Here is a 20,806-nt window from a genome sequence, read left to right on the forward strand (position 1 = left end):
CCTGCAGGTCTGGAGTACATATGGAACGAATTGGCCGTGTTGTTAATGGATGCATGAAAGCAAAAGTGAAAACCCCTGAAGCTATCCGGTGGTCGGTATTCCACTGCTTTCTAATTACTTGGCAGGCTGAAACTTTGCAGACAGAGCGGGCAAGGCAAATAAATGCTTTAATCAGGCCCAACAGAAGCTGGAGAAGCTTTCAGACCTCCAATTCCTGGAAGGATACTCACAACTGAGCTCAATAATGTATTCAGTATTTAATTAAAATGTGTAAATTTAATAATAAAAAGTAACTGGGCACTTGAGAAAATCATGGGTTAATGTCTTGAAGTACCTTTTATTGTGGGTTCCTTACTACTTGTGCAGCATATCCCAGTTTTCTGCAACAAATACAGGTAACAAGAAACCCTTTTAGAGAAAAAGGGTCATAAAATGATCAAGTTTTACATTTAAACTGTCTTTTCAATCAGTCAGCCATCCTCTGGTGAATTAAAAGTAGAATAGTGTTGTAAATAAATTGTTGTTTATGAATAGCATTCATGTATTTTAAGGACTATAAACCCTTATGGAAGAGTTTAACTGAGGTACATTACTGATTAAAACAACTGGTATTCCACTGAACAACAATAAAGGGTGAACCAGTATTGGACTGTGGTGAAAAGGGACAAGAACAATATCTGAAGTCTGAAAAATCAACTGAAAACCTCCAGAAGTTCAAATTTCAACTGAGAAAGTTTGCGGCTTCCTTTTAACTCTGACCTCACGATCCAATACGGCTTCCTCATGCCCAATAAACAACAATAGCTGCAGTAATAAACAGTTTATTTGTACTTCAGATGAGATTTCTATAAATTGTAGAAGGCTGTTTTTTTCACCAGCACTTACCTCCAATCCAATATGACTGCCATGGAACAAAGTTCTAACTTCTGTCTGTTTCTGTCTGTCATTAAATCAGTCACACACCAACAAACTAAATATTTGTACGAACATGTTGTTAAAGAGTTTAAAAGCATAAACTCACTGATATCAGTTTGTGTTGTCTATAATAACTAGTAGTGTCAGTGAGCACAATAATGAGCCAATGTTGCATGCCATTCATACTAAGAAATTTATATTTGTGATCTCCATTTAGGAAAATTAGGCTGGAACATCTGGAGCTCCATCTTGGAAAGTTGGAGGTGTGTCACTAGCTCTTCCAACACATCCAAAATGGCAGCCACAAAACATTTCCATAGCACCAGTATTAAACTGTTTATCACAATTTTTCGGTTTACATCTGATTAAATCAATTACACACAGAGATACTGTACATCTGTTAAGGCACATAATAGCTACTTTAAAAACTGCTGTAAATTCCAGCTTCAAGTAGAGGATCCTGGATATTTTGAGCTTCCCCCGTACACTGATGTGCGTCCCCATCTCTGACTGTCTGCTTGAGACGGCCATGATCCCGACCAGGAATAAGCAGCTAAAGAAAAATAAATCATGTCTTGACCAAAGCATCATTTATAAACTGTAAAATTTGCGAATTTAATTAAAAATGGCATGAAAGAAGAAAAACGTTTAGATTGCAAGAAGTCTTTTAACTCAATGGCCCTCAGAGAATCTACTTCCTATACCTTTTCTTTGAGTTTGGTACAGTCTTTAAATCAAAGCATGCCTCTGTTGTGGGCAGGGTACGCCTCTGTTAGGTGCAACAGTGTCGTCGTTTTGGATTTCACATTTCTTCTACTGTCTCTGGAGAACTGCTGTTATTTCTGCACCTGTCTCAGTTGTGCCTGTTATCCCTGCAAATCCTCTCTCCTCTCTGCAAAGGTCAAATGAGGAGGATCAGTGTATTTTTACCCCCCAAAAAGCACAAAAATGGCTAAGATGAAAAAATAAACTTTGAACAGGTTTCCCCAAAATATAATTTATACCATTTTAAATTAAAAATCTTTAACATAATTTAGGATTGGATTTTTTGAGAAATGTCAGTATGTTTTATAAGGAACTACATGTATTTCATGGTCGCATGTATTATTTAAAGCCAACAGTCAAAGAGTTTTTGTGTGGGCTGGAGGAGTGTTAAATAATTAAACAGCACAGATAAGAGCAGGTCAAGGTCTTGGTTAGACGTGCTGATTGAATTAAACCTGGGTGCTATGACAGCTGTTTAAAAGTGCACTTTTGTGGAGCTGTTAATGGTTTGAAGATTTTACACTGTGATGAAAAGGCAAATGAATCATCAGGATGCAGCAGAGGAGCACCTGAAGAAATCAGAGAAAAACAGCAGTTGTTGCACAATGTCTTTTAGTAATGCATATTACTAAAATTTTATACTAAGCAGAGATCTTAATAATCTGTTTTAAAGCATTTTTTTAGCAACCTGAAAGTCGTTTTATAGTAGCACCACTCAAATTTCCAAAGCCAATGTAAGCCCTGGACTCAGTACTCAATTAACTTTTTCAACAAATACTTTTCACTCTTACCTTAGCCATTTCTTGGATGACTACGTTTTACTTTTACTTTAGTCAAAATATATTGAAGTAATGCTACTTTTATCTGAGTATAATTTTTGATCTTTTTAATCTACCCCCCTCTATATTCTGAGTGTGTTACCTTGAAGAAGTGGATCTTTACCCCAGAATTTTCTGAGGATCCTATTTGTTTTGCCAATTTTGTCAAAAGAATGAAAGGAGTCTTACTTTTTTTGCCTGCTATGATTGTGTTTATTTCTTATTTGCCCAGTTGTAGTCTTGCTGCAAATACCACATTCGAATGCAATCAATGTGAGCTCGCTCTCGCTCTTTAGATTTTCAATTGCAGGTTTTCCAGTTTAACTTCACCTTTGTTGAATAAATAATTACAGTTTACATTACATTAATCTCGTGTGTGTTTTGGTGCAGCTAGGTTTATATTTAAATAACTGTAGAATCATACCATTTTTATGAATAGAAGTTCCCAATGTTGGATGATATGCAGAGGAACTGATGAAATAAGCACAAATAAACAACCACTTCGGGAGGAGATTTGTTGCAGGAGGTTTTCTATCATGCACATCGGTGTGTGATGGTTTTTCACTTTGACGCATAAACAAACCTGTAACACTCACTAGCAGGCACAGGCATTTTAACTGTTTGGTTAGAATAAGGAAATGTTATGGGTTTAGAAATATTTTATGAAAGGTATACTATATTATAAGGCAGCAGTTTCTAAAAGACTAATGTGGAGGATGTGAAAGACTAAAAAAACCTCACGTGCCTGGGAACTCATAATAAATTCAATCTTGAACAGCTGGGTCGTTGAATTTAATGAATTCAGGTTTTAGGAAAATTGTCAAGTATCATGAAAATATTTAACATTAAACCTTTTTGAGGAACATTTTATCAATATTAATGGTTAGCTGTGTGTGTTACCTATTAAGTCCTTGTGGATGGTTGAAAAGACAAGGCGGTAGGCAGAAAAGCTCCAAAAGCTAAATCAGAAACTTAATAAGTCTTTGTAAAATTTGATTGTTTTTAATGTCCTGGTTCAGTTAGGAACACGTCCGTGTTACAACTCTCCTTAAATCTGCAAAAGTGAACTTTGTCTTTTACGCCATCTGTGTCTGGTTAAATATGTTCTTTTTTTCATGAAGAGAAAAATTATTTTTCTAATAGATAATGAAAACAACAGCTGGAGGCGATGCAAATGAGCAGGCCACACCCAAACGCCACCCAGACTGACTTTAAACATCTTCTTGATCTAAAAGCTCACTAACACATTGTGATGAAAGTGTTTTTCTCTTACAAGAGAAACCATATTTTACTCTCTGTGTGCTCCTCCTTGCCCACAATAATTTCCTGACTGCTGACTCCATTTGAAGAATCTCTCTCATTAGATTGGAGGGAAAACATGCTGCATGCGAAAGGAGCTCCATCCCTTTTGTAATGAATTTAGCTGCACATCAAGCAGGGCTTCTAGATGAAGCCTGAGCCCCAGACGTGAACTCTTCATATCTCCAGCAAACCGTGCATTATTGCTCCTTACTTGTTTTTGTCTTCATTTGCAAGCTGTGAACCCTTTTAATTCCTCTGAGTTAATATACAGATTCTCAGCCTCCAGATTGTTCTGTTTGTGTTTAGTGACAACTCAGGGCTTTGGATGCTAGCTATACATTTGATCCTCCCACTGTGCTGCTGCACTGCATTGAACTCGGGGAAAGGAGTTCCCTGAAATTATGGATTTTTGATCATCTGAGGGGAGACAAATTGGAAACAAATTCACATCTACACATGGTGTTAATGTTTCTTAGTAAGTTGCAGCCCTCAGTACTTTAGTTTCTATTTTTATCGATCCATTCATTGTCTTCCACTTATCTGAGATCAGGTTGTGGAGGTAAAAGGTCCAGATATGAAACCCAGATACACCTCTACCCAGCGACACTCTCTTCCTCACTGTGGGGGATCATAAGATGTTTCCAGGTCAGAAGGGGTTTTGGGTCATTCTAGTATGTTCCCAGTCTGCCTCGGGATTTATTTCCAGTGCTTGGAAAACCTCCAATGCTCCAGGCCTTAGAAAGCCCCAGGCTTCTGGTTTCAACCTCTCCAGCCAGCCACAATTTGTCACAATTGGAGGTTCCCACTCTGCCCCTACCTCAGTTAACGATGGTGTCCCTCAAAGTTGGGTTCTCGAGCGTCTTCTGTTTTCCATCTACAGACCTGCCCTTGGTCAGATTATCCACCATTGAGGTCTCTGCGTCTATTTCTTCACCAATGATACACAACTGTATCCCAGTACCAAACCCTCCACCCAGCTACCTCCACTGTCACTTATCTATTGTTTCTGTGAATTTAAATTATATATATCATGTAACTTACTCAAACTCATAAGTTAAAAAACAGAACTCATCATTGTGCCCCAAAGGTTCTTCTCTAGAAAATGAAAGTCTTACAAATTGATTCTAGTTTGGGATGGAATACCTTGGGTCATACTCTCAACTGTGAGACAACTAATACACTAAACCTTACCAAGTTCCTCAACACTTACAAAATCTTTCTTCATAATCCTTCAACACCCCAGGCTCTTGGTACCTCACAAACTCCCTCAACCCATACACTCAGTTTCGGATTCTACAATCCCTAGACAAAGGTCTACTATCTGTCCCTTCAATGAGCTTTTGTAGCTTTTGGGATCAAACCTTAAGTGTGCCTGCTTCCACCTTCTGAAACTAGATCCCATCTGAGCTCCTCAATGCAACAATACTGAACCCTTCCTAAAGACTCATCCCTTTAGCAAGGCATTTAACTCTTCCTTTTGTGTTTAATCAGTCACTCTTTGTAAAGTTTGCTTGAATTTCTTGAAAGGTGTTGTAATTATGGAAGACGATGCTGTTCACCTTGTTTATAAGGCTGAGTTCAGCCACCCAATGAGGGAAGCTCAGTTCAATCACTGTGTCTCATTCTTTCTTTCATGATTCATATCTCATGACCATAGTTGAGGGTCTGAATGTTGTCAGACTGGCAAATCAAGAGCTTTGCTTTAGACACTGGTCTTTTTTGATCATCATAGACCAGAGCAGCATCAGCATTACTGCAGAGAATGTCACAATCTATCTATTCATCTTCTGCTGCATCTTACTATTGCAACCAAACCACCAAGGAACTTGAATTCCTCCTGGTTGACACTGACTCCTGACAGAGAGGAGGCAGTTCACCTTATTTTTGTACTAGACCTAATTTATGGGTGTTAAAATTCTTAGAGGTAACTTGCATCAAGGCAGAGCATCTGAATCTACTGCAAAAATAAACCCACAATGATTTTTCTGGCTGTGCATTTGAAAACTGCTTTTGTTACAGACTTGTCCAATGAAAATCTCTGTGACAAATGAGGCTGCACCGTTTCACTCAATGTTTCTACTAAATGATGTATTAATGAGCTTCCCAATGATTGGCTGTTGGATTCCTCTGAGGCTTTAAAGCTGCTACAGCAAAATAAATAAATAAAAGCCAGGTGCAAATAGAGAGTTAAATATAGTGTTGTGTATACAAACTGAAAATAACCTAAGGTGATTACTGTGAACATTTAAAAAGAATAAAAGGTCCAACACTTAAGAAAAAACATATTATGTTATTATTATAAATGCATAATGTTGTTTTTATTATTATAATTTTTTATAGATTTATTTGATTTTATTTTGTATATTTGACAATTTTTATTTATTTATTTTATTTTAGGGTGTGGGTTAATATCAGGATCTATAGGTTTTCTACTGCAGGCCAACTTTACATGGAGGTTTACCACAGAAATACTACTATGAGTATACTTTTAGTTTAATAGAAGTGAACTATAGTATTAGTGTTATACTTCTAATGAATTCCTGACAACTGTGTGGCTGTTCTACATCACAATTTTGAACATCACTGATAACCTTCTTTATGACATGTACTGTATGTTCCTGGTTATTTCTCTTTTAAACTCATGAAAATCTATGGTTGAGTCAAGCCACCGAGAGTGTAACACTGCCATCTAATGGCTATAAGGAGTTGTTACATTCATTTGTTAATCAAATGAGGCAGTTGCATCCATTTTCATCCGCATATTATGAGCACCATTAAAATTAATTTCGTTCCCAAGGTAAGTTGGAAATGATTGACATAATCATTTATTTTTATAAAGATGAAGTCTGGCGTTACATTTGAACTTTTTTCCTCAGAAGCATAATATAACAAAGTAATTAAATATATTTGTATGTTTAATTGCGTTATTTTATGTAGTTCTAAATAAAAGTCTTGTCCCCCAAAGAAAACATGAAACGTGAATTTAAGTCATTTTTTTTTTTTACCTTTAAAAATTTGCGCTCTCTCAACACTGCCCTCAGCTGGCTAATCGTAGGCATGAAATCCCACATAACCGTAATTGGAAAAGCCAATTTTATTAGTAAAGTTTTGATTAAAGATTATCTTTGAAATTGGCTCTTAATGTAGCGTTTATTTACATTGGTGGCTTTCAGTCACTACTTTGTATGACATATAAATTAAACATGAAACTTGAACCCACCGACGCTGACGCTGAAACGAATCCAGATTTCCAGTTTGTCTTCAGTACGCGGGTTGATGACCAAAGTAAAAAACAGTACAAAAACACAGATGACATTTTGTGCCATAAAACAGATTTAGACAGCAGATTTGAAGTCATTTTCAGCTGTGAGAACAACATCACTACCCTGATATCCCTCCTTCAGTTTTTCTGCAGCAGCCGCGAAAACTATAGAAAGGGAATGGATCAGGGCGCACTTTGCAGCATTTCAGCGCAACTAGTGCGTTTATGCATGACGTAATAATAATAACAATAATAATAATGACATTTTTGAATTATTAACTTAGTGTTTTATGTTGAGGTCAAACAGGGTACCCACACTTCGATATGAAACTTTGATTTTCCGGTTTTACTTTTCACTTTTAAAGTCTTTTACACCATGTTCTGAAATAATTTGTGCAAATCATATGCAGCCTATATTACTAAATGCTAACTTTAAATAAAGAGTGCAACACAGTTTTTCAAAAAAAATAAATAATGAAAAGGTGGCATCGTGATTTCATTTTATTTGGCTGTTTTTTCTGTATTTAGTGTGGCCTGTTCGTTTCGTTAATTGCTTTCACTACTTGGTGTAAATAAAACACGGGTTCATTTTCAGAGAGAGTGCCTCTTTTATTTGTTTTTAAAAAGATCCCAGCCTCTCAGCGTATGTTCAGTTGTGTGTGTGTGTGTGTGTGTGTGTGTGTGTGTGTGTGTGTTTGTTGTTATCTGTTCACAAATGTATTTGTGTTTATTACATCGGTATTCAGGTCTACTCGTCTACCGGGACAGGTTTTATCCGTCTGTTATTAAGATAACCTTTTTTTTGTTTTTGTTTTTGTTTTGTTTTTTGTTGTTTGTTTTTTCGTCACCGGTGGAGATTTGGCTTGAATCGTGATTTTTAACTTACAAACAGCTCAAACAGCAAATTCACTGAGTTCGATTTTTTTATTACATCAGAAAATAAATCTTCGAACCGCTTCCTGCTTATGATGAACAAACAAATGACTTTACTGTGAAATCCAGCATCAAAAGTTGGCAGCAAAAAAGAAAAACAGGCCTTGTCTCCGTGTGACCGTGGTGGAGGTTGCTGGTTGGATTCCCAGCAGAGCCGCGGAAGCAATGGGTCAAGTGAGGGGACTTGCGTGACAAGAGGAGGGAAAACAGGCTCTTTTTCTGTAGAAATGTGTCCTGAGGGCTGCTGAGCATTATGACTCTTTCATCTTTCATCTTTCATGTATGTTTAATCAGAAGGTTGCCAGAGACCAGCAACCCCTAATCAAGACCTGGTCCAACGACGACGAAAATCATCATCATTATTATTATTATTAAAGTGCCAGCTGGCAACTATTATATAATATAGTCATTCATATATGTAGGTTTTCTATTTATAGTAAAGAATGACACAGTGGACAACATTATTATTATTATATAACTGTCATATTAATGAACAATTTGAATCAAAAATTATTTTATATAATTTTTTTCATTTATTATATTCTAGTTTAGTTTAGTTTAGTTTAGTTTAGTTTTGTTCTGTTCTGTTCTGTTCTGTTTTGTTTTGTTTTGTTTTGTTTTGTTTAGCTTAGTTTAGTTTAGTTTAGTTTAGTTTAGCTTAGCTTAGCTTAGCTTAGTTTAGCTTAGCTTAGCTTAGCTTAGTTTATCTTAGTTTAGCTTAGTTTAGTTTAGCTTAGCTTAGTTTAGTTTAGTTTAGTATGATCCACAATTGTAAATAATTCCCTATAAAAGTGCCAGTGTTTTATTTAGTTTGTTTTTGTTGGTGTGTTATTATTTGTTTTGTTTTTACCGGTAATATTTAGGTTACTTTCAAAGCTTTATTGTTTTTTTTTTTTCACAACAATAAGAGATTTTAAATCTATTGGAGTGTTAATTTTATTTATTTATTTATTTTTATTTATTTATTTATTTTTATTTTTTGTCATTAAAAAGGAATCAGTAACTCTCTTTTAATTTTTTTATGTTATGTTGCTTAATTTCCCTTTTTCATTGAATCTTTCAAGAAAACGTTTCCATTTGCTTTTACTTTTCTTCTCTGTTTTGACCTAAATTTTCAGTAAAGGCCTACCAGATTTTTTTTTTTATTAGAATCAGGATTAAAACTGTAAAGTAGCTGTACAGGGCAGGTATTTTGAGAAGTACACATTTAAATACACCAAAATAAATAAAAAGACAACAAACGTCCTTCCTTCAAACTTTCCTCGTTAGGTTTAATTCAGCATAGTGACAAGAAGAAGAATCCCGAATGCGGTTCTAACAGCGTGGGTACTCTTAGTGATCCTTCGGGGGCCATGATTTATTGAGAAATATGGACCCTGTGTGTAAGCTAATATGACAGAAGTGCCTTGACCTCTGGGAGTGGAGACAGCACTCTCTGAAGCAGCACCTTGAATGTTCTAGGCCTAGTTCTCACGCGATTCTTCGATTGGAGGGGTCTTCAGCTCTGTTGTTGCTGTTTGCTGCTGACTGATTTAATAAAGTTTGCGTGTAAAAACAGTCTAAACTGAGCAGCGCTGAGTCAGACTGAGTGCACTGAGAGAAACTGTGGATGCAGAAAGAAGGAATGCAAGCTCTATTTTGGGCACTTGAAAAGCTTTAAATGTGAGTTTTTATCAACACATCTTTCAAAATTCTTTTTTCAGCTGCCTTGACCTTTTGACCCTTTGGCCCAGCTACAGATGTAAGGGAAGATGATGTTTTTTCATTGATCTGATGGTCCATAAACCTACTCATTGTTGTTCTGCATCAGAAGTGCTCCTTCATGACCAACCCACAGGGATGAAACCTGCTTCCTGTGCATGCATACTGAAGTCCTCACTATTCCCATATGATTTATGATCACTACCACGGTATATGGAGTCATGTTTTCTGCATGAGAATCATGTAAAGACATAAGTTTGATCAATAAAGATGGTACAACATGAGTTCAAAACATCAGTCATTTCCATTCATTTGTGCTGAACTGACAGCCTGGTAGCAGCAAGGATTAATTTGGAGTCCAAGGGTTAAACAAACAGCCATTAATAAATGGTTTCAAGTCAGTGTTTTGTTTTTATGCTCTAAAGGATTAGAATTTAGCAAAAGACAAAAAGACAAGCAATAAAATCAGTCTTTGTGATGTTTTGCACTAAAACAAGTAGCTCTCAGAGTGAATCAGGCTCATGGCGCAGTGATGCGAGGGCTAATGGGGATTATGCAGAGAACTATGTGTCAGTCTCAGTCACTGTGATCTGCAGCGTTTTCTCAATGTTTCTGAGCAGGTTTAAAACACACATTAGGCACAGTTTTCTGTTAAGCAACAGCAGGAGCCAGGAGGTCTTTTGTCACGCAGCGCCCACTGCTGACCTCACAGCATTTTCAAAAGTGCATCTAGGAGGTGGAAATTTTTAATTCTGCTATTTTCAGGGAGAAAGATAAAAAAAACAAGAGCAAAGACAGCAAAGGATGCAGGAAGAGGGGCTAAACCCCAAACAGATATGTCATTATGAGTCCAGTCTGTGCTCCATGTGGCATAAAGAGGCCCTTCTGGTCGAGTGGCTCTGTTAAGACATCTGAACCCTGCTGACCTCATACACGCTCTCATTGTGGGACGTGGCTTTGACCTCAACAGCTCATTTGTAGCAGCAGCCCATTAAAGAGCCCCAAATAATGACGTCCTCAGCAGACGATCAGTATGATCATTTCTATTTTTCTAGAACTGAAACACGCACAGCAGATCCAAGATCAGAATCCATGGTCCAACTCGTGAAACTAAAGGTGGCCTGAAGGAGGTTTCCTGTCCTGCTCAGATCTTTACTAAGAACTGTGGTTTCTTAACCTTCTGGTCTTCCTTCATATTGGGCTGTCTCCCTTGGACACAAAAAAAGTTCATTGTAAGATTGCCATATTGGGTAGCAACATATTCTTACGATATTATCTACATGAATGCCATTGTTAAATTCAGTCCTTGCCATATTCTTGAATTTTCTGACATACACACAAGCAAATTGCTTGTATCAATATCTTCTTTCAAATTGCATGTATGAATGTCATTATTTACTTCAATCTTTACCATAAAAAACAAAACTACTCATGAATTTTCTTAATTTGCCACCTCTTAAATGCACTTTTTTTTTTTTTTTTTTTGTGAAAATCAAATAAATTGCTCCACCTAAGAGAAACAATGTCATGGAAATATTAGGTATCAACATATAACTTTGAATTGTTTTACTTGTCTTGTACAGTGTCCTTTAGTGTTATGAAAGGTGATTTTAAATGAAATATGTAACATTCACCTGCTGCTTGTAAAGTGGATTTAAAACATTCTACATACTGTTAAATGCCAGGTTTTGAAGATACAAAAACTGTACCAGGATGAATTGTTTCAGAGCCTCTTCCACCTTTAATGTGACATCCTGTGCAATTTGTAGCATAAGTGTTTACACCCTTACTTTCATTATTCAGTGTTAAATTAAGTTGAGTGAGAGCAACTGAACTGTTTTTTTGGTGATGTCATCAACCTTATGTTCTGCCACCGTCGCACATTGATGAGGTATTTGAATCACCTGCAGCAGGCTTTTCTTTCTGAAGTCACAAGTAACAGATTGCTTATTCTTATGCCTTGTTTTCCGAGGGCTTTCTTCCTGAGATCTGACGATGTCCTAAAATATACCATAAGAGGGTTTTCTTATTCAGCATCACGGTGAATCTAAGTGTGCAACCATTCAGGAAAAGTAGGACTTTATGAGAGGAAAATCAAAGTTTTGGTCAAAGTTCAGAACTAAATAACCTGACGAGGATTAAGGACAGGAGATGCCCTCACAATCTGATAGATTTTTAGAACGTTTGCAAGGCAGAGAGGGCAAATATTATCAAGTCAAAATGTGGGGTGCTGATAGTTTCCTACCAAAACAGACTGAAAACTAAAATTTAATCACAAAGGTGGTTCAACCAAATAATAATTAAGGGTTGGTGCAGACTTAGGCAGCTTTATATTTTCCATGTCTTTTTTCTCTATCAGATTTGTTTGGTTTTCAGTTGAATTGTGCAGAATAAATGTCACCTTACGTGTGAGAACCATTGTTTCATATTTAAAACAAAGATACTGAAAGGGGATTTTATGCACTGGGGCTTGCATCGACTGTAACATATGACTGACTGTATGTTGTCAATTTCATTGTCTTGTTTTTGGCTTTGGTCTCAGGGTTGAAGTCGGCTGGACTTTAGAAAAACATGACGTCACATTCACTCACACACCAGTCAGAGTCAAACTAAATAACATTTAAATCAAAGGCTTGTCACACTTTTTACTCAAATAAAATTTTACAGACCGGATGGGCTCTAGGATCTTTTTGCATGGGCACTCAATGGTTTTTTTTAGTCATACATATTTAGTTAGGGTGCACAAATGAGAAATGAAATATCTATATTGATTATAATGTTGAAACTTCTGCCCTTTTAGACAAATACTACTTTTAACAAAGTTCACAAGTTCTGGTTTGGTAATTTTGTATAAAGTATTTCCAAGTTATATAATTAATAATTACAGTCCAAATGTTTTCTGCAGCTGCATGTTCTCTGCGTTCTGCAGGACGTTCATTATTCTGTGTACTTACTGTTGAATGAATTCCCTTCAGAGCACTGCGGAGGTGTTAAACTACAAACGGCCTGCAGTCCTTTAACTTCATAGGCGATTACTGCAAAGAGGCTTTCACAAAGTCACTTTAGTGTTGCAGAAGAGAACGACTAGAGATCATGCTGTGTTGTTCTCTCCTTCCTTGGAGAAGTATTTAAACAGTGGAAATTAAATCTTTTTGTTCATTCTGCTTATTTTACTAATCTCCAACGTTGGGTTATGTGGGGTTTTCTGTGAAAAGTGAGCACAGCATGTTGGATTCAGAGCAGCCGATCAACAAGTAGAGCAAAATTGTGCAGCCTTGGAATGTTCTGAGCTTTTGAGCACTTTTTCACTGCTGCCCACAGATGAAAGTAAGCTTTTCATACTGTTAAAATCCGATTACGACTCCACGCACACAGTGGAGTTTTACTCTACTTTTCACAGCTCCTTAGATGACTAAACATTCCCCACCTTCACGAGTTTAACAAAAAACATTCACAGTCAGTCCATCTATGGGCTGTAAAGCTGAAACTCCCAAGAATTTCCCCATGAATAACCGACTATTTAAAAGCTCTGAAAGGATCTGTTGACCATGGTGAAATACCTCTGTCTCTGCTTGTCAGCTTAGGGAAGGGAAAATGTTCTGACCTCGAAGGTTAAGTTATTGTTGGACTTTGCAACTCATCACTGATTGGCTTATTAAGTCTGTCAGAGGAAGATCACAATTACAAAACCAGGTGACAAGTTTGTTCAGGCTTCTGGACATAAAAATAAACAAGCAAACTGGGAAAAGCAAAACATTGGTGGCAATTTTTCCTATTGGGTCGCTTTATAGAAGAATGTCTTCATGTTCATTTACTGAAGGTGAAGCTGTATTATTATTGCTGTCTAATCTGGGATAAAACAATTTTTTTATCAGTTTCTGTGTGGTTGAATTTAAGCATTAAAAATAGTTTGTGTTGTCACTACCAGTGTTTTGATTATTTTTTCATGCACACGCATTTGTAGAAAATATGGAACACATAAACAGCTGTCACAGAAAAATTTACCTCATTAAAAACAAAATAAATTAATAAACAAATAGAAACAAAAATAGGTAAATAAATGAATTTACAATTTACAATCAGACAATACATCAGTTTGTCATACACTACTTGTGAAAAACTATAAAATAAAGTGAAATAAATAGACAATTGGATTTAAAAAATAAGACAAATTTGCACAAAATACACACTTTTGGAAAATAAAAACATTACATTGTATACACACACAGACACACACACACACACACATATACACATTTGCAACAACATTTAAGCAGGTATTAAATATACTTTTCATTAGGCCCACATTTCTAAATTAAAAAAGCTTTTTTGGGAAATGTAATATTTTGATCTTAAATGTTGTGTTTTATTTTCTGCAAGCGGAAAAGAAGCATAATAACTGGGCATAAAGACTTAAAAACATCTGCCTGTGTGCAGTTAATCTGCATAATGTGTTTTACTTAGTGACTTAGTGAAGTTACTGAAATAAATAAACATTTCAATAATATTCTACTTTATTTAACATGACCATATATATACAGTATACTACCGGTAAAAAGTTTTAGATACACTTTCTCACTTAGTGGGTCTCTATATTTTCATATGTAGTAAACAAAAAGTGTGAGATAATTCTAAACATTTTTATATTTTAGGTTCTTCAAAATAGCCTCTCTTTGCTTTGATGACTGCTTTAATGTCTTAGCATTCTCTCCATGAGTTTCATGAGGAGGTCAACTGAAATAGTTTAAGATGGCTAAAGGTTAATATTTCAGTCATCACAGCAAAGGGCGGCTACTTTAAGGAAATTAAAATTAAAAAACATAGTTCTTTTACAATTTTTTGTTTGCTACATAATTTTATATGGGTTCGTTTTGATGCCTTCAGTGAGAATCTACGTACAATAAACATAAAGAAAACCCCATATATATATATCTATATCTATATATCTATATATTTATATATATATTTGCTTCTCAGCATAGATAATTTTAAAAACCTTAGAAAACAGTTGCTTTTATCGCTCATTTAAATTTTTACAAAAGGAGCGACCATAATCCTTAATGACTTCTACTAAAGGCTGACTTCTACTTTTTTTTTCGCATGACGAGACAAGTTTATAAAAGACGTTTGAAATAAATGTATTCTCCCTTGCGCTATAAAGTTGACAATATACTTCAATTTTCTCAGAAGTGGATAATTAACACTAAAATCTGTTCAACAGGCCTTCGGGTGTTTCAACATATTTTCCTTGCTGTCTGTCTCAGTGGTGTGCAATTATTTTACGTTTTTTTCCTGAGAAAAGAAAAAAATTAAGAGATGTGAGAAATGACCACTGGAGCAAAAACAGGCCTACTAACACTTTAGCTGGGATTGGCTCCCTTTTTCTGATCGTCAATAATGGATTGTGAAAATAAAACTGACAACAGCGTATTTATGAGTATTATCAAATGCATAAGGCGTGCATGCACAGATGTAACCAATAGGCGGTACTGTGCCATTCTTCAGGACGCTCTCTTCATCTCCAGTCCTGCGGACATCACCGTATCTCTGCTTTGCTTTCCTCCCTATGTGACCTAAATCCAGTTTGTCTCCTGTCCCTTAAGGCAGACTATCACACAGCCTGCAAGATAAGCTGCGAGAAAGCAAGGCACTGTGGAGCTTTTTGCCCTCTCTCCCTCTCTCCATCCTCCCCTCTCTCTTTCTTTCTCTCTCTCTTGGAGTAGTTAATACCTCTTTGCCTTTCTGTCCTCAGATCTCTGGATCTCCGACACCAGATTCTCTCGGAGCGCGTCGGGATGATTTACGCCGAGCAGAGAAAACCGATGGCCCTCCCTGGAAGGCTTTTATAATATTCTCATCCGAGGGGACTACTTTTAAGGTGCGATAACCAGCTGGATCCATAAGAGAAAAAGTCGTAATGTTAGACGATAAGGCGACGAGATCCAAACTCGGCGCTCCGTCTTTTTACATCGAGAATCTGCTGGGGACCTCCAGCGGGGATTCCTTGGCCGAGGAGCGGGTGGGGACCCCCGGATTCAAAGTTAGGGGGGCTGCTCCCAACCCGGTGGTCAGTATGGGGCTGGAAACGGGCCATCCTCTTTCAAACATTGGAGGTGAGTTCTAATCTTGCACCTTTCTTTGCGTGCTCGAAACAGCTACACTATAAAAAATAATTTTGCAAGGTATTAAATTCAACCCATTAAAATTACTTAAAATCGCAATCAAGCATATTAGTTTGTAGAGGTAATGTTATATAATAGTCTAAATCAATCAAGAATATCTACTTTAATTTTGGTAACAGGTTTTATCTCCATATTTTACTTGTTATTTCATAGAAGATGTTGGTCTAGTCAGTTATTAGCTGTTCTCATTCATTGCGTGTGTCCAGTAGAGAATGGCAGAGGCGCCACCAGGAATTATTCAAAGGGGTGCCTAGATGGGGGCCTGCTGTCAGTCTAGATGGGGGCACACCAACACCAAATGAATTTCACCAGTTTTATCATGGTGTATTGATATGGAGTGAGGCGGGGCCAGGAGTGACTGGACTACTGTGAAGGAAAGAAATTTACATTTTTGTCAACATAAATAAATGTTGCAACACATTGAAGCTTTACCTTTCCCTGATTAAATTCATATAAAAAAAGAAAAAAAAAAAAATAAATATATATATATATATATATATTAACAGACGTGGCCTGTGGCACCACAGGTCTAGCAATGGCTCTCACCAGATTAGTTAAAAACATCTTGATATAATTAATGTATTTAGTTGGGTAAATACATTTCAAAAGTTCATTAGAATTTTACAAACATATCATATAAATGTCTCTAACCTGTTTAAATCTACCCAAATACAATGCATGCAGATTGTTACACCAATTCTACTGTCTAGTTTTAGGAGTTTGTTTTATCAGTAAAAGCTTATGACGGTTAAGTGTCCTGAGTAGAACAGCTGATTGTTTTCATTTGTGATAAATATGGATAGTTGTGTCCAGGGTGATGGCAACAGTGGGAATTGTCCAATTTAGACAACATTTGTGTTATAATAACATAATGAAATGGCCCTTCATCCCTTTATAACTTTATAACTCTTTAGAGGTTAGTTTGCAACACATGACCTGGATGAACCTTTTCTGTGTGTTTTCTTCACAGATACAAAATCCAACTCTCCAATTATCCACTTTCATTTAGGCCAATTGGCACCCACAAAATAAATGTTAACTGTTCCTGAGAAGCAATAGTGTAAAACCTTGAGATGGCAACAAATGTCTCAGGGTTAAGCAGTTTGCTAGCTACAATTGTGACTTTAGCTTAAGCGTTGCTGCTAAAGTAGTTGAAGCTAGGTGCACATTTTTTTATATCTACTCTAACAAGGTGGCATAGAAAACCTTTTTCATAACAGGTAGACAAACCGTTTATTGGCAACAACTGGCTCAGGGTTAAGAAGCTTAGCTTGCTAGCTAGTTTGACATTAGCATTAGAGCTGTTGCTAAAACTGCTCAAGCTGCTAATGTTGATTTGAAGTGAGATTTATTTCCTGATCTTGATCTTTTCACTGCAGATCTTCATCGGTCCGGCATCTCAGATAAACGGGGCACCCATGCAGCACCATGTCGAGGGGATTCCCAAGCTTTACCAGACTCAGGGGAGGAGAGCGATGAATCGGAGGAGAAGGGAGACAAGAGTTTAACTAATGACAGGGAGGAAGAAAGTGTGCATTCCTCCTGCATCTTAGGGGAGGATAATTGTGATGCAGGTGAGTTAAATACCACTATGTGGACATCTTTTTTAGAAGAGTTGATTTGCCACAATGCAAATGCATTGCAAAAAATGTTCTGATGCTTCAAAAACAGTTGAAACTTCTTTTTGGTAAATTTAAGCATTTGTTTTCAACATCAGTTTGTCAAGGTAATTTGTTTTATTTCCAAAGTCTGATAGGTCAAGGTGTGTAGATAACAGTTTCTAGGTCCAGGAAGCTGTGATATGTTTCATTGATATCAAAAAGTGATATACTGGTTCTCACAAAAAACAATTATGATACTTAAAAGAAATCTCTTTTTGCTCTGAGGTGAGGTTAATATGCTGCGGAAGAAGAAGACGCGCACCGTGTTCAGTCGTACTCAGGTCTTCCAGCTGGAGTCCACCTTCGACCTGAAGCGCTACCTGAGTAGCACTGAGCGAGCTGGGCTGGCCACTTCTCTGCAGCTCACAGAGACCCAGGTCAAGATCTGGTTTCAAAACCGCAGGAACAAGTGGAAACGTCAGATCACTGCCGACATGGAAACTAGCAGCGCCCTCGTACCTTACGCTGCCCACAGGGTTGTCAGAGTTCCCGTGGTGTACCAGGAGAACGTCAGCATGCCTGGGACTCTGACCGGCCTGCCTCAGCTGTCACCACCAGTTATTGGGGTCTCAGATCCCATCACCTATCCATTGACTGGTCACCTCACCCACCCAGTGATGTTCATGTCACCACAGATGACAGGACTGGTATGATGTAAGGAGCTTTGGAAGTCAAGAGACACTATTAGAAATTCTAACAGACCAATTTAGATGCCCTGAAATGTTTTCCAAACCTCTGGAGATTATTCATCACGTGCTAAACTATTTCTCTTGGATGTCTTTGCTTGATAAATACAATCCTCAAACTAAAAATCATCAACTTTCCTTTTTAAGCTAATGGTCTTTTTGAAGGTTGAGGATGTTTCACACAAGACTCGAATGCCCCAGTTGTATTTTTGATCACCTGTTTATTTTTCTCTGAAAATATTCACTTGATGCACATACAGAATATGAGATCAAATCGGGATCAATAAGACTGTCAGCTTCTGAAATTCCTGTTTTAAAATGATGCAGCTCAGACCTGCAGCTAGAAAACAAATTTGCTAAAAAAAAAAAAAAAGGGTTGCTTTAAATTATGTGCAAATGAACTCAATAACACATGGACTACAAAAGCACAATTACTCAGCCTGATGTTAAAGAGTAGAATTTTCTAACCGTACTGAATAGGTGTTGTCTTTCTTTCTCTTGTCAGCAGATAGTGGTGGTTTTTCATGAGGAGGGGAAGTCTCTGACTTGGGCTCCAGTGGTACAAAAAAAAACAGATTCTGTCGTTTACACCCCAACTGAGTTTTCTGTTGCATATTTCATGTCTATATAATGCTGTGTTGAGCACTGTATAAGCAGACAGTTTAAGGGGTAAAAGTTCAGCACTAAACACAATTTATATATATCGATATTCCCCATTTTTGCAAGGAATCTGGAATCATTGATTATCTGAAATATAATATACACTCTGGTCAAACTTCAAATGGATAAATCTATAATGAACAGAGATTCTTTAGAACACAGTTTGACATTTATGTCAGTCCCAGTATGACCATGGTGTACCCATCTTCTAATAGTTACTTCCAGTAGGATTATGCACACTTTCACAAAGCTGCAATCATCTAAAACTGGTTTCTTTAACATGACAATGAGTTCACTCTACATTGGCTTTAGTTACTAGAGCACCTTTGGGATGTGGTGGAAGATTCATGTTATGGATGTGCAGCACTCAAATCTGCAGCAAAGGCGTGATACTGTCATGTTACTAAGAACTAAAACTTATGTAAGATGGCTGGTGAGTACTATGAGAAGTATTTGCCCCTTTACAGACTATTATGTTTTTGTTGTTGAGTCACAATACAGTGCTTCACATCATCAAACAAGTTTTAATATCAGACACCCCAGACCTGATGAAAATCCAAAGAGGATTTAATTTATTAAGAGATTAAACCTATTGAAATCAACCTCTCCCTATTTGAAAAAGTAAATGTCCACTCATTAAATCATAAATTGAATATGAAAAACTACATTTTCGGAAGTTAATTTAACTCAAATAGAACCTTTCAAACAACATGAAATAGGCTAAAAGATCTCAAAAGCTCATAATGCCCCAATCGAAAGTAATTCAAGAACGGATTAGCAAAAAAGTCACTGACATCTGTCAGACTGGAAAGGCTTCCAAAGTTATTTTAAGGTTTTGGGACTTCAATGAACCACGGTAAGAGTCGTTACCCAGAAACTGACAAAACATAGAACAGTGGTAAACCTTTCCTGGGGTGTCCAGCCTACCAAAATTACTCCAAGAGTGTGTCAATAACACATGCAGGAGGCCACAAAAGAAACCAGAGCAATATTAGCTCTGCAGGAATGTCTTGCCTCAGTTAAGGTAAGTTTTCATATTCAACACTAAAAATGGCATCCATGCGAGAGTTTCAAGCACTAGCACATTTGCTTCAATATGTCTTGCTCTCCAAGACTTTTGGGAAAATATTTAATTGACCGACAAGACAAAAGTGGAACTTTTGGAAGGTGCTCATCCTGTCCCATTTAGTGTAAGACTAACCCAGCGCTTCAGAAATAAATATCATAGCATGTGCTTTTAGTGTGATGGTCTGGGGCTGCTTTGCTGCTTCGTTACATGGATAAATTGCCGTAATTGATGGAAGTGCTGTCTACCAGAAAATCCTGAGAGAATGCCCAGCTATCAGTACATGACCTAAAGCTCAAGCTCGCTTGGGATATGCAACAGGACAATGATCCACCAAAAAGAAAATAGTTTTAAAGTTTGGTCTTCAATCTGATTGAGACGTTGTGGTATGACTGTAAACAGGGCATCCATGCTTAAAAACCTGCCAGTGTGGTTGAGTTCCAACTATTCTGCAAACAAAAGTGGACTAAAATTTCTCAAAAGAGTTCTGATGGCAGTTTTGGCTTCCAGGGGTGGTACAAAAACTTATCAGGCTCAGAGGCAATCACTCATTCCTTAATAAAGGCAATCATCATTTGAAAACTGCATTTTGTAATTGCTCAGGTTATCTTTAATTTTAAAAACAAAAGCAGAAGAGATGGTAAATCATTCTTCACACCATAAGGGCTTGCCCATAGGGGTATCAATGCAAGCCTCCCAACATAATCTCCCAAATTCCAAATTTGCATCAGTTCAGTTGTCTTAAATGTTCCTGATGTGTTCTACATGTAGGTCAGTCAGTTACAAAAAGCCTTTTTATTGATCTGAATGCTGTTAGCAAGACTACAACACTTGCAATACTGACTCACATCTTCC

General features: G+C 37.0%; 1 protein-coding gene across 1 annotated transcript; it reads left to right on the forward strand.

Moving 5' to 3' along the window:
* Positions 1 to 15,242: 15,242 nt before the first annotated feature.
* Positions 15,243 to 18,697, forward strand: LOC124880207 (homeobox protein HMX1-like). Its single transcript, XM_047385164.1, has 3 exons — positions 15,243 to 15,809; positions 17,258 to 17,452; positions 17,765 to 18,697. Exons 1-3 carry the CDS (start codon positions 15,614 to 15,616, stop codon positions 18,190 to 18,192), a joined length of 819 nt encoding a protein of 272 aa, XP_047241120.1. The 5' UTR covers positions 15,243 to 15,613; the 3' UTR covers positions 18,193 to 18,697.
* The last annotated feature ends 2,109 nt before the right edge of the window (positions 18,698 to 20,806 follow it).

The sequence above is a fragment of the Girardinichthys multiradiatus genome, chromosome 14, assembly GCF_021462225.1.
Source record: "Girardinichthys multiradiatus isolate DD_20200921_A chromosome 14, DD_fGirMul_XY1, whole genome shotgun sequence".
Classification (NCBI taxonomy): domain Eukaryota; kingdom Metazoa; phylum Chordata; class Actinopteri; order Cyprinodontiformes; family Goodeidae; genus Girardinichthys; species Girardinichthys multiradiatus.

Bases quoted from the DNA above. Each gene is read 5' to 3' on its own strand.
- LOC124880207 (XM_047385164.1), top strand. From the start codon at position 15,614: ATGTTAGACGATAAGGCGACGAGATCCAAACTCGGCGCTCCGTCTTTT. The intron at 15,810-17,257 runs GTGAGTTCTAAT...TTTTCACTGCAG, and splicing joins TCCTCTTTCAAACATTGGAG to ATCTTCATCGGTCCGGCATC. The intron at 17,453-17,764 runs GTGAGTTAAATA...TTTTGCTCTGAG, and splicing joins GGAGGATAATTGTGATGCAG to GTGAGGTTAATATGCTGCGG.